The sequence below is a fragment of the Nanorana parkeri genome, unplaced genomic scaffold, assembly GCF_000935625.1.
Source record: "Nanorana parkeri isolate BGI_ZX_2015 unplaced genomic scaffold, ASM93562v1 scaffold608, whole genome shotgun sequence".
NCBI lineage: Eukaryota > Metazoa > Chordata > Amphibia > Anura > Dicroglossidae > Nanorana > Nanorana parkeri.
This window is the reverse complement of record NW_017306876.1, coordinates 169,565-196,772: the sequence shown is the minus strand read 5'-3', so window position 1 is coordinate 196,772 and position 27,208 is coordinate 169,565. Positions and strand designations below refer to the sequence as shown.

Sequence of the window (27,208 nt, the reverse complement as noted above, 5' to 3'; positions counted from 1 at the left end):
AATTTAAATTAAAAGGTTATGGGGGGGGGGGGGGGCTGTTGCCCAGAGTGGAGCTTTAAAATGTTTTAAAGCTAAAATTTCTGACTTATACTAAATACTTTAGTGTTCTGGATACTGTTAAGGCTACAGAAATATGACATTGTAGCAACATAGAAGCCTGCAAACATTATTCCAGTTGATGATTCCCTAAGCAAATTGCTTGTTAATGACAAGGACACTACTAAGGAAGCATGTGAGACTAAAGTGCATTTAACAGTTTCCAGCTTTTCCATTTCAAGTAAGTAAATGAGACAACTAAAACATCAAATTGCTAATGACTATATGATGTAACTAAAATTGAAAAATGCCTTACCAAATGACTGGCCAAAAGCAAAGTCTTCATGTCCTTTAACATTAGCAGAATTAAAGGACTTTCACGAATAGTCGGTTATTATTGATTAAACTAAGGGTATTATATTACCCTAGAAATTTAAATAACAACCCTGAAACAATTGGAAACAAGTGCAGATACCGAATAAAGGGTTTCTGACTATGGCTACTGTAGCAGAGCGTCCCAGAGGGAGCCTGGGAAAGTCCTGTTCGGCGTTCACAGGTCTCCCAGGTTCCTCTCCTATTCATTTAGGGATTGCTGATCCAGGCAACCAGCGCAGTGTTTATTGGTGATATTTACAAAAGTATTCACAGGTGCTGTACAGTGGTTCACAAGAAACTAACAAAAGTAAAACCTAGCCGTACCCCGGCACTAACTTCATACACAAAAAATATAAGTCCTAACTAACAGGCTGAGCAGGCCTACCGCTTGTCAGCCTCCACATACACTTTTTGCTAGTTTTCACCAACCTTGCAGCTCTCTCAGACAGGACTTGTCTGATCCCCAGGCCGAGAGCTCTGACTACAGGTTCCAGGTGAGATTAAATTTCCAGTGGAGAGAGGAGTAAACCGTGCACTGGTGCCCGGATCAGCAATCCCTAAATGTATAGGAGAGGAACCTGGGAGACCTATAAACTCCGAACAGGACTTTCCCAGGCTCCCTCTGGGACGCTCTGCTACACTACCCAAAGACACAAGATAGTACTAACCAGACCGTTAAAAAAAATCTTTAATTTTAATGTATAAAATGTCCTTCCATAAACAGTAATATACCTATTCGGCAAAAAGATCTATAGTGTCAGATAATATTGCACAAATTCTTACAAAAGCAGACAAAGTTCATGTGTGTGGATTATGATTGTTCAATTATCTTGGTGTTAAAACAGACAAACAAATACATTATTTGCCTTAGCAGAAATGGGTGCAAGATTGTAGCTCTACAGGCTGATTGTTCCAGCTACATTTGTTTCAAATTAATAGTGATCTTTCTTAGATGAACATATTTTTCACTCTGAGTCAACCATTTCTTTAGATTGCTATCCTTCTAAATGCCCAGATGGACCTAAAGCTATCAGCAAGGGGGCAGATGTTTTACTGGGAATTATGGATAGTGAGCCTCCTGTCCATCGCTAAATGCATACCACAGAAAGCCGTTACATGATGTTCTCTCCTAGCACGCACATGGTAAAATAAACCATATAGCCAAGAGTTTGTGGACACCTAACTAACACAACTACATTATAAAGCCAAACGGATGTAGACACCTCTCCAAATGATTGAGTTCAGGTGTTTCCATTTAGGGAAACTGTTAATGCTACAGCATACAAAGACATCTTAGATAATTGGGCACTTCAAACTTTGTGGCAACAGTGTGGGACTTTGGACACAAAGTCAGGTTCATAAAGACATGATTTGACAACATTGCTGTGGAGGGACTTGAGTGGCCTGCACAGAGCCCTGACCTCAACTCAACTAAACACCTCTGAGATGAATTGAAACACTGGTTGCCCACCAAGTCTTGTTCAACAGGACTACCTGACCTCACAAATGCTTTATTTTTTTTACTTAATTGGCAAACATTCCCCCAGACATACTTTAAAGTATTGTGGAAAGCCTTCATAGATAAGCGGAGGCTGTTATAGTCCTAAAGTTCTCATATGATTGCCCATAGTTTGGAATAGGATGTCCACCAAACTCATACAGGAGTGATGATCAGGTATTCACAAACTTTTACCAATATATATTGTGTACTCATATTGATTGCATAGCTTACAGGGATGTCCACATTACACCAAGAATTGGAAGCATTTAAGATGCAGGTTTAGGAGTTTAGCTAGAAGCAAAATAAAAACTTATTGTTACAGTTAAACATAGCCTTTAAAAGAAAAAAAAGCATTCTCCCCAAAACACACACTCACTTTTTGTCACTATTCCGCTTGATGATGAAAGTAATTGTCTTCTTGATGATGAGGATCAATATGAGCAATCCAATCACACCACCAACAACAGACACAATAATAAGAGTCAATGTGTTATCCACAACCTCAACTGTGGAGAAAAATGGTGCCAGTGTTAGAACAAATACTGATGGAAGAATGAAATATACGTAAGAACAATTGTATTTTAAAACTAACAATCCAAGTATCTATTTTTATTTGCATTAAAAATATAGATTTCACACTATTCCAGAGTTATTGTGAATGTATATGCAAGCACATGATCATTGTTCCTGTTTGGAAAGAAAAAAAATAAAATAAAGACAAGAAAAAAAAGAAAGAAAAAGTAGAAATGTGCATCCCATTTCCCCTTTAGTAGCTCCAAATTAAGATAATCAAAAAGAAGTGCTTCTTGTCTCGTTATTTTCAGCTGCTCACAATAAGCAATTTCAATGAGTGGCTTTACTATTAAATCTTTGTAAATAAAATTAACAGTGGGAATAAAGCATATGTATTGATTACTGATCACTTTTTTTTGCTTTTTGTTGTTATCAAATCCTGAAAACTTACTTTTACAAAAATGTCAGTGATAGTGCTGTGAATGGTGCTGAGGCTGTAGAAGATGGCTTCTGGCATGATGCATATCTGGGGTGAGTGACATGGCTAGCCACAAATTCCCTATACAGTACGTCAGCCTCCATGCGGGTGGCCCCAATGCTCAGTCTTAGTAACAAAAATCTAGTTGACTGTGCTAATGACTGTGTGTTGGCCTTTTAGTTTGTACTACAGCATTCTGTGGTGACAATGATGCACCTCAATAGACTATAACAGAAACACTGGTTTTGTCAACCTTTTACAAGTTACAGGAAAGGCTAATATTTTCAGGATCACCTGTCAGAAGTGCACATAGAGGAAATGTAAGTATGCAGTACAAAAACATAAACTTCACATGTTCTCATGAGGCAAACTACCATTTTGCAATTTTTCATTTTGGCTTTACATTCACTTTAAACTCTGCCATTGACATTCTGACATTCACATTAAACTCTGCACTATAACAATGAAAGTCTGTGTACCCTGCTTTAAGATATTCCCACGAATCGGGTTTCTTGGAAAATAATGCAGGTACTTTGAATTTTTAAATTGCATCTTCCCCCCTTATGAACTCAATGTCTAGAGTAGCAGCTGGGGAGCAATTAGGTGGGGTGAGAACTTGGTTTCAACCAAGACGTAGAAGGAACCAGGATTTCATCTCATTACAAATGTTCAATATTTTCCTAGCCCATGTATAAAATTGAATGCACCCCAACCTTGTGTCATTGTCAGGGACCAGGACACCTCCATCTGGCACCGTGGAGCTAGAGCAGATCCTGCAGTTCCAGTGCTCATCAGCAGCTGTCTCTGGGCAGTCAGTGGCTGTCTGCGACTTGAGCACCTCCAGGTGACGCTGGAACAAGGACCTGCAGCTCCAGGGCTCACCTGCAGGTGACTCTGCAATTAGGCACCACCTGGTGTTACCTGGGAGGGTATTTAATCCCTCCCTGCAGTAAGCCTGGTGCCACAGTATTGTCGCCATTTCCTGTATCCTGTTTCCTCTGACCTGTTTCCTCTGACCTATTTCCTGCATCCAGGTGCTTCCTCGTATCCTGACCATTGATCTGTGACTCCCATTGTGTAACCTTGCTCCCCAGGTTCACTTGCCTTATTACCTTTTGTATAGGATTGTGTTTGCATTTAGTTTGCTTTTATTGGTTCCTTGTGCTTACCTGTTTTCGCTGTGTTGAATAAACTGTGTGCTTATACGCATTGTCTGGTGTGGTCACACATTTGGTCCTCCCGTAGAGATACCTGTACGCGGTGTGGGGACACCCATGCACGGTATCACTGACAGTCATGCTACCCTTGTATACTCTTCTTTCTATTACCCCAACATACAGCACTACACAGTGACACTTACATTTGTCTACCACTGTAAGGAAAATTGTAGCATTGCTTTGTGTATCCTTTTCCTTTTTATTTTTCACAATACAGGTGTATCTTCCTGCATCATCAAATTCCACTTCACTTAATACCAGTGTTAAATTGTATTCTTTGGTGCTATCGCTGGGTAGCAAAGTTACTCGACTCTGCCGATAACTTTTGTCTTCTATTTCAATGATTTTAGGGGTTGACTTCTTGTTCTTGAGAGTTCCCTTTACAAGCTATACATAAAACAGAGGAGAAAGGATTGTTACAGCATTAAATGTAGTGCAAAATAAAAGACAATTCAAGTAGAAAAACATATATGAAATAAAGTATGACTACATTTGACATGACCTGGGTGGTAACTATATGTAAGGGATCCTGTTGCCAAACCATTCATTTCAACAAAAACATATCTAACATATATTATTCATGTTATTTACTTGTACAAGCCTTCCTTGTCAAGAGATTTAAAAGGCCCAAGACTACTGATTGGATGTGATGTCAGCAGCCTCAGCTGACTCGGAGCTATTGTATTCCCTTTGTATTCCCTTTAGCTATTGTAGCGCTCACCCCCGAAGGAGCCGCTGAATATTGAAATAGGTTCTCCTACCTGTTGGTTCCAGCTGCCATTCCCCTTTAATCAGCAACAGCACACCGACACTCACGGACAGAACGGCTCGAGTCTTAGGGTCTTTTTTAGGGTATTTATTTGCAACATCAATAGGAGAGAGAGGGTTTAGGATCTGTAGGATGCCATTTGGAAATACTTCTGAGGACAGCTTTCTCCCCTAGCAACCGCTAAGGCCGAAATCACTGCGATCTGGTCCCAGGGACCAATAGTAGTAGTAGTAGTAGTACTGTGAACAGATACCTGGAATAGGGTGTGGGATCTCCCTTGTGGGTCCCAGACGGACGCTCGCACCAGCTCCTCTGCGGTACCCCTCAACAAGCGGACTCCTCCCCGACCCAGCTTCCATCAGGTATTTTCCTCTTTAGGATCTGGAACTTCTGTGCCCTCAGCATCTGCAACTGCCAAGGAGCACTCCAGTTAAATGAGAGTATCTTCTTAGAACAAGGCACCCAACACCTGCCACGTGTATGGGCCCAGTGAGGTATTTTTTCGTAGCAACAGGATCTGGAATCTCTGTGCCCTCAGCATCTGCAACTGTCAAGGAGCACTCCAGTTTAGTAGTAGTATCTTCTTAGAACAAGGCACCCATCACCTGCCACGTGTATGGGCCCAGCAAAGTATCAGTGTATCCTAGGCCTCTAGGTCCCTCAGCACCTGCCATGTGCTGAGGCCCAGGCCAGTTTCCTGCATCACACACAGTCCTCCTAGGGCGAGGCCCCTAGGGGAAGAGAGCTCTCCACAATGTCCCCAGACCTTTTATTACCTGCCCTCAGCATGCCTCTGAGTCATCCTACTCAGGGATTGGCTAGGGTCAGGTGCATAGTCATAACCTGAGGGTGGATCCTCCCTCACTGTATGCCAAGGCTCCCTTTTCCTCAGCAACAGGAGGAGCAATCAATCCAGCAGACTCAGGGACACCTATAGAATGCAGAGCTCTGTATAATCAGTATCTGGACTGGTTACAGTCCAGGTATCTCTAAATTGAATAGCGACATCTTAGAGGGCGCTACACTATTGTATTCCCTCCCAGAAGAGGAAAGGGCTATGATGTGCAAAGAGGGAGGGGGCTGTTTTAGAGAATTTACTCTTCCAGGAGTAATCAAAAAAATTAGCAAGTTCAAAGGCACATTGCAACTGAAAAACAATCATATATGCAAAGGAAAAACTTTTCAAGCATTATTTTTATTTTATTTTGTTGGGAGCTTTTTTAAGTTTGGTGTGCCTAATTTGGAGCATACACTTGTTACTGATCATCTATTCTTTAAGCTGCCTTTTGTTAACAGCACGCCTCTGTAGTTAAAAGAAAAAAACGAAGTGCAAGAAGAACACTGAGTGCACCTAATCCACCACACATTATATCACTCACAATCACCACACCCCCTATTCCCCCAGACTAAAAAAAAAAGTTAAAAAAAAAGTTAGGCATACACCAGTTAGGCCTATTATTCCTGATTAAACATGCCCTTCTGCTGGTCAATTTTACACTGATGTGTGTGACTGTGCTCCTTGTCTCTAGAAAATGTGGGGCTAGCTGCTGTATCATCATTTGCAGTCTCTTAATTTTTCATGAGAGCTTGATAGAAATTGGCCAGTGGCAGGAGACTTTTGCATCAGCGAGAACAAAGACAGTCACTGTGAACTACTGGCAAATTTCTATGTACCAGTAGTTGCTGTTTATTAAATAAACAAGTTATTCTGCTATTGCTACCTGGAAAAAAAAAGATTTTTTTTCCATGAATCAGATTGTGGTGCTATTGCTGTATGTATGCCAAGCTAAATGCAAAAGAAAAAAAACAATTCCACAGCCAACTTTATGCTGTCAGTGTACTGTGCCGCTCAGCCTGGCATGAAAATCACACTGCTCCGTAGCACCATGTCCAGCTTTAAGGCATTCCCCAAGCATGTTACTTGAATGATTTGTGTATTTTCAATGTTGCCCTTGAAGTCACATGAAAAGACCCCCTCTCACTGCTGTATGGTATTTTATTTATTTTTTGTTGTTTGCATTGGTACATATTCCCTATGGCAGTGCCTAGCAATGCCATTTTTGGCAGCAGATTACTTATTAGCCCTAAAAATGGTCAGAATTTAACAAGAATAACCCACATTAGGTCTCAATGGGATTAGCTTCTAAGTTTGGGTTTGCCAAATTTCAAACAAGGAGCACTGAACACTGTAAGTTCTGTCATATAGTCTGACATTTCTGGGTCTAGTGCCCGGGGCACACACCACGAGTTGCAGTAGCATGAGTACTTTTGTTCATACATCTAAACCTGACCTAGGGTGCTCCTCTAAAGACTTGGCAGCATTGATCCTTCCATTAATGTAAAAAATTACTCCAACATGCTGGGATGTTCCCTGCAGCAAGAGGAAGAAGAATGAAGGGGAGATTAATCAGTGGACACGTAAGTATACAGATTACTATAGTCTACCCTACTGAAAACTCTGCCTTTCAATGTAAGTCCATCTGGCTATCTTTGGGTGCAGATCTGCTAAATTGTTTGAATTGCACCCCACCAAGTCTTTGCCAAATCTTCAGCACAGGGGTGTAGGAGGGCAAGTCACTGCCTACATACTGCCAAATACCTGGCATACTGTGAAATGTTTCTGATGCGGAACTTAAAGGAGAACTATGGGGTCAGGGCTTTTCCCCATAGTTCTCCTAAAGGTAACGGGAGGACACAAACTAGCGTCCTCCTGTCTCCCTAAGCTCAGTATACAGCGAGCTACTATGCCTGCCCCCTCCTCCGTCCTTTCTGCCAGTCAGCGCTGGAGGATCGGTCAGAGGAGGGGAATCCCTGCAGGGAGCCGTGAGTGACAGTCACGGCTCTCTGCAGGGATAGTTCGAGAAGTGAGCAAGCGACGCTATGTGTTCGCTCACTTCCCGTTCTATTGAGCCGATCTGTGACAGTTTCATTGTCACAGGTCGGCTAGAACTAGGAGGCTGAGTGATTTTCACTCGCCTCATAATTCTCCTTTAAGTATCATAGTTTACCACATTAGGTTTTGTGAGGGCACTGTACCCATTGCATCTTCTTTTGTTTTCCTTCCTGGATCCGTGGTCTCATGGTTTAGGAAGAAGTGATAATATGTAGCATAAGATAATATATGTAAAGTATCTCTAGAGTAATATGTAGGTAAGATAATTATAATATGAGGTATAGCATGGTAACATGATTAATATACAGGGAGAGGCCTAAGTAACATAAATTAAAAATAAGGTTAACGTTGACAGAAATTATTTTAAATGGCAAAGGTGGGTTAATGAAAAGTGATTCCTCAGACCATTGTCTACCTAGAATCTATTTGTTATACCAGGACATTGTGGTAATCAAACGATGCCCTCAACTCACAATGTCTCTTGAAATCTTTGTAGCAAAGTTGGTAACCATAATGCAGTGCCTGACCTTTGAACTATGGTCAGCAGGGTTAAAACGGCCAATAACTGAGGCTTTGTATTATACCAGTCCCTTTACTATAAAAGGGTGGGTTCCCATCAGCCATTTTTCAGTGTGTTGGGAGTTGTTAAGAGAGAGCTGACAACATGTGTAGGAAGAATTACTTGCTATACAGTGCTATACCGTACTGCATCACCCTAAATTACTGTGGATTGCGCTGAGGTGGGCTACATATTCTTGTGTAACCCCCATGTGTCTTAAAATTTGCAGCCTATTCCAGGATTGTAAAGGTGCCATACAATGGATCTGCAGCTGGACCTCAGGTGCCAAATTTCTAATGATTGCTGAAGGGTAAATCCTGCTTTGTTTGCTGCCTATTTCAGTGGCTATTGTCCTTCAGATAATATACTTGAATATTTATCTCAAGATAAAACCTGTTCTATCTCTCTCTCTCTCTCTTTTCTACTATGGCCTAACCAGGCTGCTTACCTACTGTCCTGCCACTGTATAATATTTGTGGCTATTATCCCTGAAAAGTAAACTATAATTTTTATTTGAGGATAAAGCCTGCCTCGTGTCTCTTATATTTTGGCCTAACCACGCTGCTTGCATACTGTCTATGCACCGGACAATATTTGTTGAACATGAACTGCATCATATTGGGGTGCCGCTATTGTATTTAAACCAAGCTAAATTGAAAGTTCAAATATAATTTACACATCCAAAATATGTGATCCCAGAATATGGTGTCACTGATGCTGTCTATGAAAATCGTACTGTTCCTGTTAAAACAACACATACATTTAAAGGCATCTCCCATGCATGTCATTTTAAAGATTGATATTTTCTGCATGTCATCCTCAAAGTCACATTAAAAGGGCTCTCTTCCTGCTGTATGGTATTTTAAATGTTTTTGTTTTTTCTGTATCAGTGTCTCCCATGGCAGCAATCAGGTCTCCATGCCCTTTTTTTACAGCTTTTTTGACAGATTTCCTATAAGCCTTGAAAACAGCCAGAATTTAGTATCAACATTTGCCCCCCAATAGACTCCAATGGGATTCAATGCTAAGGTCTGATTCTCTCCGATCTGTCTCTCCGCACTCTGTCTCTTGGATGTCTCTCCTCTATCCCCCGGCTGTCTCTCCTTGTTCTCTCTCCTGGCTGTCTCTCCTTGTTCTCTCTCCTTGTTCTCTCTCTTGTCTGTCTCTCCTCACTCTCTCTCCTGGCTGTATATCCATGCTCTCCCTCCAGTCTGTCCTTACTCTCTCTCCTGTCTTTTTCTCTGCACTCTCTCCTGGCTCTCTCTCTCTCTCCTTTCCCTCCTTGCTCTCTCTTCTCACTCTCTCTCCTTTCTATCTCTCCTCACTCTCTCTACTGGCTGTCTCTCCTCAACCTCTCCCCTGGCTGTCTCTTCTCACCTTCTCTCCTGGCTGTCTCTCCTCATGCTCTCTCTTGGTTGTCTCTACTCTCTCTCTCCTGGCTGTCTCTCCTCGCTCTCTCCCATGGCCATCTCTCCTGGCTCTCTCTCCTGGCTCTCTCTCCTGGCTCTCTCTCCTGGCTGTCTCTCCTCGCTCTCTCTCTCCTGGCTGTTTCTCCTCGCTCTCTCTCCTGGCTGTCTCTCCTTGCTCTCTCTCCTGGCTTTCTCTCCTCACTCTCTCCCCTGGCTGTCTCTCCTCTTTCTATCTCCTGGCTGTCTGTCCTCGCTCTCTCCCGACTCTCTTTTCTGGCTGTCTCTCCTCGCTCTCCTCACTCCCTCTCCCAGCTGTCTCTACTCTTTCTCTCCTGGCTCTCTCCTCACTTTCTCCCCTAGCTGTCTCTCCTCTTTCTATCTCCTGGCTGTCTCTCCTCGCTCTCTCCCGACTCTCTTTTCTGGCTGTCTCTCCTCGTTCTTCTCACTCTCTCTCCCGGCTGTCTCTACTCCTCTCCTGGCTCTCTCTCCTCACTTTCTCCCCTGGCTGTCTCTCCTCATTCTATCTCATGGCTGTTTCTCCTCTCTCTCCCCTGGCTGTCTCCCCAACTCTGTTTCCTGGCTGTCTCTCCTGGCTCTCTCTCCTAGCTCTCTCTCTCTTGTCTGTCTCTCCTCATTCTCTCTCTTGTCTGTCTCTCCTCACTCTCTTTCCTGGCTGTCTCTCCTGGCTATCGTCACTCTCTCTCTCTCTCTTGGCTGTCTCTACCCTCTCTCTCCTGGCTGTCTTTCCTCGCTCTCTCTCCTGACTGTCTCTTCTTACTCTCTCTCTTTGCTGCCTGTCCTCGCTCTCTCTCCTGGCTGTCTCTTCTCACTCTGTCTCCTGGATGTTTCTCACTCCTGGCTGTCTCTCCTTTCTCTCACTCCTGGCTCTCTCTCCTCTCACTCACTCCTGGCTCCTGTAAAGGATGATTGGTGGCTACTTTACAACACACACAGGGACCATGGGGAACAAAAGTTGCCACCCTCCAGAAGAAAGGACAGTGTCGGCACGAATTCAGAGATGATTTGAGGATCTACAGCCGAGTGATACACAAATAAGATACATTTTTAATAATAGATAAGGTACTTGAATGTATTTTTAAGATTTAACTCCTAAATTTAGTGTTTCTTTAATATACTGTTTTATCCTGAAACATGCTACTTGCCATCATACAAGACGATATACAAAGAATTTAGTCATAAACATTACTATGACTGCTCCTGGAAAGATGTTGTACTAAGGGGGAAAGACTCTATGGCAAGATATGACTATACACTGGTGTGTTTAACAAGGTTATACCCAAATTCTAAAAAAATACATCAGCCAGACATGCCCCTCCAAATCTGATAAAGTTTGGTACTCATGGCTGGATACATCAAAGTATATCTAGACTGCCATTAATTGTACTGTGCAGATGATCAAGTCTTGTTCTTCCTTTATAACACAATAGTTACTGATGACAGCCCCAATCACCCCCTTGGCATCTGAACCTGCTACGGCGTGCACTAAGTGCTTTGTAGCACAGAGTAACTGCAACACTTCTGAATTGTGGTTACCCAAGAAATCCCAACACTGTCACCTCTGAGGTAATTATGATTTTCTTTGAGATTCAGCAGCCATCTTAAAGCAGAGTTGATCTCTCCTGTCTCCCCCTACAGCAATACATTGCTACACTAGGAATCTACTGCTTGCTAATACCAGCTGGCAATAGTCCACTATTATAAGTAGTCTTTTGTTGCAAAGGAGCATAGGGAGAGGGGGCATCCCCATGATGGAAAAATTTTATTAAATGTTTAAAACAAAAAATTAACAAATATGCCAATTAGTCCCCAGCTCCCAACGAACACAATGGGAAACATTTTTTGCGCAACTGCATCTAAAATGAGCAGTTTGTTTTTGCATGTTGCATGCAAATATGTCAGCAATAATCTTTGGGTCTGTTTTACAACCAAAGTGACAGTAGTTTTGCTTGATTGTAAAGCCAAATAGCGACTATCTGCCTTTTTTCTCTGTTGTGCAGAAACTTCAAGCACTTATTAAGTGATAAAATTCAATCTCAGACCTGTCGCAGAACTTAGAAGTGCTAAGAAGCACATAATAAACATTCAGGTACATGGTTCAGAATAGATGATTGTGTCCAGGGACAATCATCTTTCCCGAACGGCAGATAATCGTACCATGTGCGATTACATGTGGACTGACGGGGACAGATGTGGCTGCTGTCAGTCTGTCATTAACTTTAACAGGCACATCGGCTATATCTGTATGGACACACCTGAGATTCCTGCCGCAAGGATCCGTAGGTTCTTGCCGCAGGAATCCTAAGCCACAGCCATAAGCCCAGTGTGAATAGAGCTTTGACACACCAATTTAATTTCTCCCAAAACAGTTACGTTTAAGGCCTGCCGACAGTCAAGGTTGGCAGTGTGCTTATTTCAGCTCTCAACCCAACTTTAATTCCTCAAATGGCTGATGTTATAGCTGATAGCACCATGGTAACTGCAATCAAAATAGAGGCTAAGATGGTATCTTCCTTGATTGTAAAGGATAGGAGGGTTTAGGTCGGCTTTAATGATAAGGGTAGCTGCAAAGCTCCACTTGCAACAAAGAACATTTATCCCTGATGCATTCATTCTAAATGAATTATTCCTTTGCTGATACAATAACTAGTTATTTTCAGAGCAATTTAAATTGCTCTGAAACACAAATAATAATATATGTAGAATTCAAAAAAGTTGCGGATATGATTAGCAAATTTAAAAGGAATATTCCTCTATTTCGGAATGCTCACTTCCTCTGGCTTTGACGACTCATTGAACCTGTATTCCCATCTGAATGTCACATCCTCGAATCCGATGCAGGTGGTGAACCAGCAAAGCAGGGAGACATCCGTTCCATTTCGAGCCTTAAAGTGAGGGTTCTTGCCTACGCTTACTTCTAGCGTGAAGCAGGTATGAGCAAGTAGTGTTGCTGAGGGTAGACATAAGTGTTAATTCACATCTTTATACAGTGCATTGAACAAATGATATATGTAACCAATGTCTTTTTGTAATTATGATTTCAAAGGCATCAGATGGGGTAAATATAGTTATTTTCTTTAGTGAAATGCAATATGGTAAAATCGAAAATAGTCACAAATCAATAGACATATAACACTTTATATGCTCTTTGGAATAGATAGATACAAATTTCATTATTTCTAAAAAGCTTTTAGCATTTAAAGATTTTCATTGGACTTGCTACAAAAATAGATCTATCTTTATATAGTACAGAGGGCCCAACATAAGTTTTTTTGACATGCGTGAAAACATTTTCATAGATGGGGTGTGCAAAACCATTCTGCAACCTATATATTCTAAGGAGATGAGTTAAACTTTTAGTAAGTAAACAATTAGGGATTTGTAATCAAGGAACAATATACGCCACATATATAACGGAAAATTGCTGGGGACGTCTCCGGACAATTTTGGGGTGGTGCTGTACTGAAAGAATAAGTGTGAGAGCTGTCCTTGACCCTAAATCTTATTATAATAAAAGCAGACATAACATAAGGAGAAATGCTTAGTCAGAAAATGAACGTTTTACAGGGTTAGTCACAAAAGGGTGAAGAGTTTGGAGAAGGCAGTGTCCCTTACATTGCTGGAGCAAAAACCACCTCTATAACTGGTATAATAGGGAGTTTAAATAAACCATAGACTCCTTGAAGGAATCAATAATGTGGACTGCCCCCCACCCGCCTTGAAGGGATTAAGAGTAAAAATGCGGCATGCATAAAGTGCCGCCTGCCACACTCTTGTAGAAAAGGTCAATCAAGTGGATGTTTTGTCACAGTGTGGATTGTAATATGCAACATTTCCCCCTTGCTTTGCTATGGTTTATACAAAATAGTGCCTTGGGGTATACTGAAGAGATTGTGGGAGTAAAGTAAGCCCCAGTGTTGTGTCACTGTCAGCAATAACCCCCAGCATGACTCAGGGCTAGCTTTAACCAAGGCAATCTTTAACGTAGGGCAAAAGGGGCAGTTGCCCTGGGCCCACTCATTGTTGTGGGGCCCAAAGCAGCTGCCCCTTGGGCCCACAAAAGATACACATGCCCCGGATGCCCAGTGCGAACTGCAAGAGCAACACAAGCACAGTTCTGCAAGCCTGCACCGGGGACTGCAGGGGTGGGGCTCTGATCTCACCAGGGGCAGTGCCTCACTGCCTACTGCCAGGGAGAGAGGGACAGTGTGACATGACTGCTGGGACTGAGAAATATAGATAGTGTGCCATGACTGCTGGGACTGAGAGACAGGGACACTGACTGCTGGGACCGAGAGGGATACTGATTGCTGGGACTAAGAGAGAGGGACTGACTGCTGGGATTGATAGAAGTTAGGTGACATCTCTCAGCCGAGACATGGGCAACAAAAAAACCTGACATAAGTTATAACTCTTCTTCACTAAATTTGCTTTTTGTGTCTCCATTTGGGAGATCACATTTTTCTTAAATGGCTTATTTACTGTATAACACCATGGCTCCAGTTCTCCTGGCTGCAGTTGCTACCTTTTTGTCCCGATGAAGGAGGGTTGTCTGGACCCCAAAACGTATTGGCTGCCTTTTGTTTTTCCTGTTTTCCACTGACAGAACCAATAAAATACATTTGGACTCTCAAAATGTCTGTTTGGCACTCTCTATGGCTCAGCTACACATAGACTTCTTAGTTTGGGTCAACCCTTTCCTTTGAGTGGGAGTGGAGAGCTGTCAAACCAAGGCCATTTGGCTCAACTGAGGTTTTTATTTTTTTACTGGTTGAGGATCTGCATCCAGTGCCATGCTCCTACTTCTTCTTGGATTTGCTGGGGGTTATCATTACGGGCCCTGACAGTTGTTGGGGGTGAATGCCAGGGCTGTCTTTAATATTGATTAAAAGCTGTGCAAACATTTTCTTGGCCATCACCGGCATGCAATTTTGCTCTCCACCCCAACATCCCAATGCATCACAGGAGCAAGCAAGTTAGGCCCCTTTCACATGAGGAGTCCGATCAGGTCCACCTGTCAGATTTTCAGCCGGACCCGATCAGACGCTCTATGGAAGTCTATGGGCAGCTGGGTTTAAACCGTTAGCTCCAGCTAGGTCTGGTAAAGCAGACGGATCATTGATCCGTTTCGACCGACTGGATCGTGCCGCACTGGAGGTAATCTTATGAAAACAGACACATGTCCATTTACATCATATTTCCCATAGACTTGCATGGAGTTCAGCACTTTCAATTAAAAAACTGTACGGACACGGATGTCACTGCAGTATTATCCGATCCATGCCACTCTGATCAGGAGAGGATCGGTTGATGGATCCTCTCCTGATTGGCCATTGTGAAAGGGGCCTTAAGGTACCTGAATGCATTTTTAAGATTTAACTTCTGAGTTTAGTGTCAATTTAATCTGCTTGGTAAATTTAAAGGCTAGAGCCTTCCTTAGTACTAAACAATTTTTTACACAGCTTCAGTACTAGGAAGGGTTATCTGAATGTATTTACAATTGTGAGTTGACCATTATGATGAGTAAATTATCATTAGATAAAACAATGAGTGCAGTTTATATATTTCTCTTTTTTTTTTCCCCCAGCACCAGTGACTGCTTTATAGAGTATTCTCCAGCTGTGAAAAAGTAAAGGGGACAAAAACATCCATATTTAATGCGTAACAGCTGTCAAATTCAATGGCTATGCACTTTCCTAAGTAATCATGTTATTTAAATTAAACAATTTGTTGAAGGTTCATCTCTGTCTGGCAAGTTTTAAATGTTCCTGGCAAATGTGCAGAGAATGTAGCATGTGACACAGTAATTATTTTTCCCATTATAGAGTAGATGTTGGCAATTATTGAGTGCATTTCCTCTCCCTTAGCGAATGTGGATTATAAATAGGAGGTAAATATTGCCAAGGGAATTTCTGCAAAAGTAAAGTTGAATATACTTCTAAATTCTTGTACATTTGTCCTTTTGTAAGCTGTCTCAGTTTCCGATTCATGGAAAACAGGCTTTATATAGTTAAATGTCAAGTTGACAAGTTTAACTGCAGCACTGCGAGTTTTTTCTTCAGTGTATATCAATTAGTCCCACCGACCCAAATGAACTGATGTTACATACTACAAAAAACTCTTTTAATACATTAAATGTTTGGTGTGGTCCTTTCTTCTCTGTCTGTGAACCCAATGTGGTCACCACAACATATCAGCACCTAATGCACCTTTGTCCTTATTAAGCTGGTTTTTAACAGGTCTAATCATTAATAATATAGTTTCCTGTATCCTTGCAGAAGAAGCAAATGCACACCATTTATAGGGCATGATCACTTAATGTCCTCCTATGCTGCTATGGCAAAAAAAAAAAGGAAAAATGGACAACATTACACATCAACATTATAGCCACCATGAACCACCTGAAGATCAAGTTATACTACTGTCCACAGACATAATTTGGGTTTTGGAACACTCACAACATATATTGGGTTTCACCAAAATCACACCTAACACAGCCATATAATATTTCAGGGATTTGCATACAGTATGTTGAGGGTTAAAGTGTACATAATGGAAAAACTTTTTTTTTTTTGATAGAGTAGGGAAGGGTTAAACCCTCTGTCAAGTTTTTATTGTGATCTGTGTCCCTGCTGGGGAGAGTTACCCCTTCATCTGTCCTGGTGACCACTGTCACTGGAACATAAAATAAATTGAAATTCTAAATGTTAGAGTCGTCATGATAGCATAAGATAAGGGGAAATCTTCCAATGGACACAGATTTTCTGATGACAACTTTAAGTCTTTAAGATGGGAATTCCTCTCACTCTGAGATTTCCTCTCACTTCCTTTAGCATCTGCAAGCCAGGAGGTGAAGGGAAATCTCCCCAGTGGTAGACAGGCAGCAATAAATAAAAATCCAATACAGGTCTGCACCATTCCCTACTCTAACAAAAACAAACATAGACCTTAATCCTTGTTGGTTCATTCTATTGGCAGCTTCCTCAACACTAGTTTTATTGGTTCTCTCCTGAGGCTCGTGCTATTTGGAGTCTTCTGTTGGCAAATGTTCCTCTTGTATTCACCTGTGGGCACCTGAGTTTCCTTTATGCTTTCATGCATGCTGTCTACCTGGAGGAAAATTGCTGTGAACACGCATGCGTCTTCCCTTCTGATTTTTCAGTTCCCATTTTTAGGGCCACTGTCTCCACCCTCAAGTTGCTTCTCATAGATTGTATTTGCTGTATTTTGAATTTTCTTTACTGCTGATATTTTGCATCATAACCCTGACTGAATTCCCCCTGTAGTGACCTTTCTGTAATTTTCATGTGTTTGATACCTGTTCTGCTTTTGGTTATTGCTAGCTATGAACCAACTATAAACCTGGTGAAGGGAAGTCACTAGCACTCCAGCATAAATACAAGTCAATATTTATTGACTTAAAAGTGTCACATAATTACTGGCGACATTTCGGAACCGCATGGGTCCTTCCTCATGCAAAACAGAGAGTCAACTATAAACCTGTCTCTCTCTTTGGCACATCTATGCCCAGTTAGTTTTGACCAACTCTCTACTAAATTATTTTCTTCTTACTGATAATGCTCTTGCTTAATTATCTGTTCTGTCCAGTATTTGGTTATCTGTTCTGTTTGTCATTGCTTGCCTCTGCTAGGATAAGGTTACCTTGTCTAGTCTCTAATTTGCTTTGTAAGTTCCTAAGGGCAGGGCAAGCATATAAAGCATAAAGCCAAAGGTAGCTCCTAAAGGTGTAGAGTGATGCAGCAAGTTACTAAGCCTGAGCTGTTGCCCATATTTTACATTATGGTGGCCTAGACATCATTTAACTTGTGGTTAGATTTTAGGCACTCCCTATTTCTGTAGGTGAGCTGGCCACCCAAGTAGCTCCTCAGAAAAAAAAAGGCCCGGAAGGATTTAGAAGCTTCTAAGCTATACCCCTACTTGAAAAGTTCTGCAGAAACAGTTATCACTTTGACAATTTACGGAATGCTTGCATACATTTTGCATGCATACATTCACACAAAGTGAAGATGATAATTAACTTTTTTAGGGTATGGCAAATCCTAGCTATTATTTAAACTTAAATACAATGACGAAACTGGACAATGCTCCACTACACTAAGTTGCTGTGTGTTCTTTGGTGCAGCGATTCCCAAGATATCAACTGTGAAATGATATACATAGCGCTATAAATACCTACACCAAGCTATTCTTTGCAGGGATATTGAAAGCACTTACATGCATAAATCTACCAGACTAAAGCATTTAAATCTTTTATATACACTACACTCATAACAAATATGAAACAGAAAGCATGCACAAATAAGCTTGCCACATCAACACAAATCCTAGGATCAGTTGTGACATATAATATTAAAAAAACACTTTCTATATGGCCTATCCTTATGGATTATCAGCCAGCATGCTAATATACCGATAGTCACTAGAGGGAGATGACGGATGCAGATTCTGTAGACCTACACTGTATCTTTAGTGTCCATAAAATCAAAAAGCAGCTAAGGGGCTATGAGTGTGCTACTTAAGACAAGATTCTTAGCTTGCCCCATGGTCAGGATGACCTTAAGATATATTGGTAACAGACTACTAATAACATCTCATTTTATTTTCCAAGGTCTTAAGAGTAATAGATGACAGGCAAAAAAGAGCTGTTAAAAGCTCTTGATATATGAATTGCTATATATGTATCTGCCTGATAGTTTGAGTGGTAAGTTCATTTTTTAGGTTAAGATCACCTTAGTAAGGAGGAAAAAGTAAAATTACGTAAGGCTTAGGGTCAGGCGATACAGGACCAAGTTTAACAGATATGTTAAGGGTAGGGAAGTGAAAGGGTTAAAACAATGGTCGCCATTAAAAAAACCAGAAAAAAACAACAGGCTCACTGCAAAGAAAAGAATTAAAGGTTCAATTAACTTTTAATAGCATGTTTTTTACGTTACACGCATATTCAGGATATAACATGAAACATGGTTGCATCTCCAGCCCCCCACCCTCATCCATTGTACCCACCATCCAATGATCGTGGTGGCAATGCATTGCTGACTCCAATGCAAAAAAAAAATGCAAATGTTTTTCTTTTATGAGTAGATTTTTAATTGTAGATTATTAACTGTGTGTGTGTTTATTTACTATTTTAATGTTTATTTTGTACATGAGTAAGGGTAACAACTGTCCCTTACTCATTCACGAGGGAGTTCAGCATCCGGGTACCCCCTTTACAAACATTGGCACCCACATTCAGATAAGCCCCCCTGCCCACAGCCCCCAGGCCAGGGTTGTGGGGAAGAGGCCCTTAGTCTAATCAACATGGGGACCCTTCCCCATGTTGAGGGGGCAAGTGGCCTGGTATGGTGAAGAAGGGGAGCATAATCACACCCCTCCTTTCCTGTGCAGTGCCCTGTTTCTGCACAGCTCCAACAACTCTGCTTCCCAGAACTTCCTGTCCAGTACAAAATCACAAGGGACAGAGCAGTCTCCAGCAGCTGTCCATCTACTACCTTGGAGAAGGGAAAAGAAAGGAGGAGAGGGGAGTAGGGGAGTGGCTTGCCTTGCTGTGTTTAAGGAGACACACATCTTACCAAGCCCTCATTCACGCGAGTAACGGCCGGCCTGTACAGATCCGTGCTGCGTGGGGGCGTACGGTCAAGTACTCCCATAGAAAAGGACACGGACAGGCTGCTGCATACAAATCACACTCAGCACCTGTCCACACGCAGCACAGATCTGTATGGGCCAGCCGTTACCCAAGTGAATGAAGACTAACACACACAAGGGTGGCTCCATAGGGCCCTGCAAGGGAAAGGGATATCAGGCCAGTGTTCAGGGGACCAGCTGATTCTACAGGAAACTAAATCTTTTAAACATCAAGGGACAACAAACATTGTAAGTGATTCCATCAGCATTTGAAATAGCTTAAAAACTTTTTGACTTTAATATCACTTTAAGGTATTTTCTCTTTGGTTGAATGTTCTTAGGCTATTGTTTTAGGCTCTTTTCTCTTAGGATCGAGTGCTCTTAGGGTATTTGGGAAAGTTGCATTCACCCTAAGACAACCTAAGTATCAGAAAATAACATTTAGCAAACATTCACAAGAGTAATGTTCATGACTTCTGTGCAAATGCTAATACAACCTTTCCTTACCAAAATGAAAAAATATAATGTTGGTTTTACACTTTAATGCAACTATTACCTTAGATCAGAAGGTTACTAAGCGATGCTAAATAATGATTTCAGGAAAGAATATAATAAAATATAATTGTTTAGAAATAAAAAGGGAAAATCAGTTCTGCATTTCTAAATAGAAAGGATCACACCCAAACCTTTCATTTTTTTGTATGAAGGTTAGATTACAAAGATAAAATAGAGCAGTAAGTGAATAACACTATCGATTTAAGCGCACAATATGGGAACTAAAGGATATAAGTGACAGCACTATATATTTAGAGACTATTGATTGATATGGAATAGAATCTCTTACCTTAAGCTTCACTCTTTAATGTTTTGCTCTTTAATTATTTACCAGCATACCCTTAGCGACATATAGAAAGTAATACTAGATTTCTTTTTTTTTTTGCTGACAACATCAGACTCAAAAAAGCAGGTAAAACAATCAAGTGTGTTAGTTTTTGACTCATATGCCTAATAGATAGTCATCCACAACTAAAAGTATAGAGTGTGCAAGTCTTTTAGAAAGTATAATTAGAGCCAATGTAAAAAAAAGAAAACTACAATTTTTAATTAGAAAAAACAAACATAGTAAAGCAGGTAAAAATTAGGTGCCTGGTCCCACCTTTCAGCACTGCCCCAATGCCAGCCCTCCACATTAGACCTGATTTTACACATGTATAACCCCCCATCTAATCAATCCAGATTTGAGGGGGTGGGGGCACAATGGAGGTAGGATTTGGCACCTGTGGTATTTATATCTTCCCCCATGCCAAGGTGCTAGATGTAATCCTAGACTCTGGCCTCACCTTTCAGCTCTACATTAAATTACTGAATAAAATAAAATTCAAAATAATAACAACCACTTCACTTACAAAGCCATCCACAAATTTGCCCTTCCCTCAAAGTACCACCATAACAGTCCTCTACGCTCCTCCCAAGACCTCCTGCTCTCTAGCTCCCTCGTCAACTCCTCCGATTCATCACATACCCCTTCACATCACAAGCCCCCTTCACATCAGAGTTCTGAGTACCCCCTCCACATTAGAGTTATACCATTCCAAAATTTTAAGGCACTCCTGAGGAAACTAGGAGGCACCACAGGGTGAGAAAGGATGCTCTAAATTATGTGCTTGCAGCTCTAAGCTGGTTCAAGTGTCTTCCTCTCGGCTGAGAGACAGGTCTCTAATGTCACAAGGGTTCTGAATGTGTCTGCTTTCTATCTACCTGATCCCTCTTAGCTTCACTTGCTTCAATCTCATTGTATGTTTTTCCTTCCCTAAAGAAAGCCTGTGCTTGGCTCATGCAAGGCAAACAATAGGTTAACTTTAATGCCTCCATCTTTAGCAGCACACAGTCATATTTATTCTGCCACTGGGAGCAAATAAAATAACTGGTACTACTAGTTATGGAGGAGCATGTGACTCATGAGTGTCCTTTCTCTCATGTGACAGCATTTGTGATTGGTGACTGGCCGAGGGAATCCCATGGTAATCAGGAGAGAATCCCCAATCTTGTGTAACCTCCGACCAGAACGATTTGCAGCTTACACATACAAATGAACAGAGCGGCAAAATTGCAAAGGAAAGGTGAGGATGTGCTGCCAGAAACAATAAAGCAGACCTCCTGTTTTTCCTTGCATAGACAGAGCACATGTTTTCTTTAATGCTGAGCTATAGGCAGATAAAATTGGCAAAAATACATGCAGCACTGTAACCACTTATACATTATTAAATAATGTTTTTTTAAATACAAGGAGTGTAAGTACATGAATTTGACCTGGTATCAGCCTCTAGTATTCCATGCTAGGGAAGTAGGATGAAGGATTCTGGCCATAAGACTAAGGACATCTAAATACTGCAAATGTATATTGGGTTGAATGAGAATAATCAAGCAAAAGCTGGTTCCTAAATTAGATATAAACCCTAAGGCCTCATTCACACTGCGTGCACGGCCGTATCGGGCAACTCCCGGGAAGGACAGGTGCTGCGTGTGATTAGTACGCAGCCCCTATCCTTCTCTATAGGAGTACGCGGCCGTGCGCCGCCCTATGCTCAGCCGCCCTGCACGTCCGTGCGGGTGTGGGTGTCCATACTCGTACGCTGAAAAGCTTGAATATGACTTCTAAAATTACATTTTAGAACGCAGCCCCTGTCCTTAGCTATGGGAGTACGCAGCCCTTCACCGCCCTACGCTCACCCGCCCTGCACGTCCGTGCGGGTGTCTGTACTCGTACGCTGAAAAGCTTGAATATGACTTCTAAAATTAAATTTTAGAACGCAGCCCCTGTCCTTCTCTATGAGAGTACGCGGCCATGCGCTGCCCTATGCTCACCCCAAGTGCAGGTCTGTATGGGTGCGAGTGTCCCGGCTCGGACGCAGACAGGATCCATCCTGTCAGCATACGAGTACGAGCACGGACGTGCAGGGGGGGTGAGCATAGGGCGGCGTACAGCCGCGTACTCCCATAGAGAAGGACAGGGGCTGCATACCAATCACACGCAGCACATGTCCTTCCCGGGAGCTGCCCGATACGGCAGTACGTGCCGGCCTTTTCTCGTGTGAATGAGGCCTAACTGGGTGACATCTAGTTTGCTAGATCACTGTGTATCATAAATGTTTGCCATTATGTTTGAATCTTAATGCAGCTGATCACTTGCAGCCTTTTTGCAGCCATGTCCTGTCAAGACGCACTCACTGCAGCTGCGGCTACACATTATTTTTCTGTAGCTGCTTCTTGATAGTGACAACGGTAGACTATGATTGTGTGATGTGTGTTGGCATGGCCACTCCACTGGCAGTGCATGCAACAGAGAGACAGTGCAGCAATTCACAGACAGGGACAGTTGTCCCCACTTTAGTAGGTAGTACCTGAACATGGACCTTTACGTCATCATCATGTATTATTTTAATGAGTTGAAAAGCTTGAATATGACTTCTAAAATTACATTAACATGGTAAAGGTAATATGAGATTTTTGTTATTTATAGTTTATATCGCCTATAAGAGAAATATGGGGTTGCCATTGCTAAATTCCTTTTGAAAATGCTAGATACCAGACTGTTATGCTGACCCACTGACCCTGAATCATTATGAACTCTATCAGTCAGAGTAAAGTCCTTAGCTGCATGCTGGGGTAATGACAAAGTTCTAATGCAAAAGGATAAAAATGACAGCCAAGCACCTAGCATTATCAAAATGAGTTTCTTTAAGGAAATGTTCCTTTTAAGACTGAAAATTTAGGTTCAGGCTTGATACTGGAGCAGGGATAAAGTCACTACCAGTTGCACATGATAATTCACTGTCTAATACTGTGAAATCTGAACCTACTACTAGAATGTTAGCATCATATGATGATACTAGGCTGATACCCAAAGGATTTGCAAAATAGCAAGTGACGGTGGAAGGTGAGAAAAATCGGCCTACAGTTTTTATTACATGTAAAAAAAACATCTATCCTATGCTCCTCCAATCCATAGGATCGATATAGCGAACTGAGGAACCTATAAGTATGTCATACAGTCTATTTTTATGATCTATTTATTTATATAGCACCATCATCTCCCATGCTGCTGAACAAGAAAATAGAATGAAGTGCAGTACATGAGCTACAGTATTTAACGTGTTCCAAATAGAAGTGCATAGAGTTGTGTAGCAATAATAGGAAACAAGAAGAAAGAGGGTCCTGTCTGTCTACTGTAACATCTAGATGGATAAGGTATAAAAAGAAAAGGTAATCAAGTTTAGGATGTTGTGCTTGAGGTAACAGTGTGTTCTGTCAGATGAGAAAATGATACTGTAAGTGACTGCAAAGAATAGGTTAGTTAGGGATACTATCTGAAATGTAGAGAGAAACTTTATGGAGAGAGAGCTTTAATGCAATGATCAGCCTTGAGTCTTCACCACTTGGTATTTATTACTCGGCACTGCAGGTCATGTCTCGCTGCAGTGCACACCTGCCCTAATCAAAAGTGCTTACAAAAATGCTGGACAGGAAGCCCGTGTCTGGTCAACAGGCTCTGTGTGATGTCTGTCTTTCTGCACTACTGAGGATCACCACTGTGATTTGGACTGTATTGGAACTCTGTTTTGTGTCTGTTCTGGCCCTCTGCCTTGACTATGCTGCCTATGGCCTTTACGTCTTCTCATTTTATTGCTTTAGCATTTGTACTGTCTGCTTGCCAGCCTCATGGTGACACAGTGGGTCCACTGAACTCTGTGACATTTTTAGGTTAGTGCTAAAAGTTTAAATGTATTTCTTTGAGGGACCTCCAGCCAGTGGGGGGACTGACAGAGAGAACTGAAGAGGGAGAATTGGGTTGGATGAGTTGAGAATATTACAAAAACAGGAAGCAGAGCCCATAGGATTCCCTATTACCTCCAAAGAGCTGTCCTCTTTTATTTAGGATATACTTATTGGAATATCCCTTGAACAGAATACATTCACTTTAACTAACATACTGTAAGCCTTTCATTCTTCAGTTTCCCAGTTGACATATCACCTAAAAAATATAGTTCCCTGACAGGTGACTCCAACGGGCACACATAATGGTATTAATAAAGGAAGGATCCTGCTCTTTGGGCTTTGGGCTTATTAACCAATTTTACTTTTAAACTAAGATTGAAACTATTAAAAAACTTTTTAGTTTCTCACCCCGAATCTCACCCCGACAGGCATCGAGTGCAACAACCTGTGCGGGGAGAGAAGTATTCCCCACACGCATTATTATACTGGCTGCTTGATATCCCCTATGGGACGTTCTGCAGCCAAATCTATGTATTAAAAATAGTACATTGCACACCAAGTCGGATCTCTCCAGGGTCTTTTGGCCTCATTTTTCCTTATTTAGTTTGGAGTCTTCTCAATGTTAAGGTATATTCGGTTTGGAAATAATAATAAACTTACTTGGATAAATACAATCTATTCCTTCCATTTGATAGCTGTGATATTAGATGGTTTTACTTCAGATTATTCTTGTATTACAAATGGAACTCATCATAGATTTCCTCCTAATTTGTTTATTATTGCTTCCAAATATTTTCTATGCAACATAAGAAAGAATCCAGATATCCAGGTTATCCTGTCAGCTACCCAAATGCACAAAGTAGTTGTCTTCTAGCCTTCACTGCTCTACATTGAAGGCAACTACAAAGGTCAGTGAGGTGTGGTCTTCCCAATTGGGGGTTTTTAAGAGCTATACAATTATTCAATTTTCTGTTCTTCCTCCTGCCATCTCATCAATTACCCTGAGGCACACCGCTCATTACACTAGCCCAGTCTGAAAAGGTGCCATTTACAGATACCCTCTGGACACGTTCCCGTAGCCAGTTCTCTATCCACGTACACACCACCTCATCTATGCCCATAGCCCTCAGCTTGTGTAGCAAGCGTTTGTGTGGTACCGTATCAAAAGCCATAGTTTGTAAGTTCAAACTTACAAACTATGTGTCTGGAAACGTGTTCCATGAAGCAAACTTAATCACTGATATATTTCTCATTCATTTCACTACAGTAGTAGAACAGTAGGACTCATCAATGGGAGAAGAAACTTCAAATATCTAGATGGAAAAGCTCCTGCGCTTTATTCAAAATCTTCCAAAAGCAGAAAATATGAGGAAGCTGGCTATAAAATTGCACTCCATCTGGAGACATTAAAAGAGGACTATGGCCTAAACTTTTTTGGCCACAGTTCTCTACAGGGTCACAGGAGGACATATACTAATGTCTTTGGTGACCCAAAACTCAGTATATATGCTGAGAGTGCAGAGCCACACCGCGCCCGGGATGGATCCTGACAATACTGTCGAGATCCACCCCGTTGGCTGACTGACAGCTGGCTCTGCCTCTCTAGAAGCACAGCCAGCTGTGCCCGCCTCCCCTCCCATCTGTTTCTCCAGTCAGCGTTGAAAAAAAGGAAAGGGGAGGGATCCATGTGGGGAGTGCTGACTGTCAGTCACTGCTCTCTGCAGGGAGAGGATTGGGAAGTCAGTAATCGACGGTATGTGTGCGCTGACTTCCCGAGCAATAGAGCCAACCTGTGACAGCTTTAGTGTCACAAGTCGGCTTGAATTATGGGGAAGAGTGTTTTTCACTCAGCCCATAATTCTCCTTTAAGTTTATGCTGGAGATGTGGCGGGAAGGAGAGAGCAATGTTTCAAATCATAGCTAAGCCCTAAATGGAGAAGCAGATCCTTCCTTTTACTTTCTACATAATAACAATTTACAACAAAAAGATACAAGAGATTTGTACTTTAAAACTTAATTCATGCTGCTAGAACATGCATCCCTCTGTCCTATAAAATATTTTAAATATGTATGATATGTATAGCCCAACCTTTTTTTCCTTGAATGGAACACAGATGGATAGATAGCAAGTTTGTATTGCTGTCTGTGACCTGCCTAGATAGATTCACCATCTCTATGTGTCATGTTCACCATTGTCGCAGAGACAGAAAGTGATAGGAAATTACAGAACCAGAGGTGATTGTAAATCTTCTGATGACACCTGCCTTGGTCTGATGGTAACTCTGTAAAAGGGGACTCTGCTCTGTATCCCTAAGAGCTCAGGATTATGTCATCCTACTTCCTTTTCATCTGACAACAATAATACAAATTGTCTGTGAAGGTTCTCATTCATCTAGGTCATAGTATATCTGTAAAAAATAAACCAAGGCAACTGGCCTTGCTGTATTTTTCTTGAAGACATTTCGCTGGTCATTAAAACCAGCTTTCTCAATTCAGAATGCCTTCTACAAAAGTTCTATGGGAATACATTTGTTAAATGTTGCTCCAATCTACATAATCTGTTAAACATAACCAGCATGTGGTCAGAGACCTCATGGAGGTAAGGTGTTGATTGCATTTGCATAATTGGAGCTAGCAGGTGTTATTAACCCGCCCAGAGAGAGGTGTTAAAACAGCATTGTATGTGGCAGACAATAGATATCTAACCCCCCACACACACACCCACACACACCCGCCTCTATTCAAGTTTGATGAACAGCATTGTGTACGCAGCCCAGTGCAGTGAGGAGTGCTCAGAATTGTATGTCGATTAAACAAAACAGCAGTTACATCTGCGTATGGCACAGCATAGAAGAGCCAAACCCTCTGGTCGTCTGGATTTAGCTGTGTACCTACAACTAAAAGGAAAAACGTTGTTCCTTTGAACACACTCAAGTACACATCCTAGACAGGGAGGAGTACTGGTTTGAACCTCCTTCAAACCAGTACTCCTCCCTGTCTAGGATGCGTACTTGAG

At 41.7% G+C, this 27,208-nt stretch overlaps 1 protein-coding gene across 1 annotated transcript in view; it reads right to left on the bottom strand.

The window, feature by feature from the left end:
• Positions 1-27,208, bottom strand: part of SCN4B (sodium voltage-gated channel beta subunit 4) — a 39,388-nt gene that overhangs the window by 3,339 nt on the left and 8,841 nt on the right. Inside the window, exons 3-5 of the mRNA XM_018562865.1 lie at positions 12,540-12,718; positions 4,264-4,507; positions 2,289-2,418 (exon numbers count right to left, since the gene is read on the bottom strand). Coding sequence (XP_018418367.1) covers positions 2,289-2,418; positions 4,264-4,507; positions 12,540-12,718 — 553 coding nt within the window. The remainder of the gene's footprint in view (positions 1-2,288; positions 2,419-4,263; positions 4,508-12,539; positions 12,719-27,208) is intronic.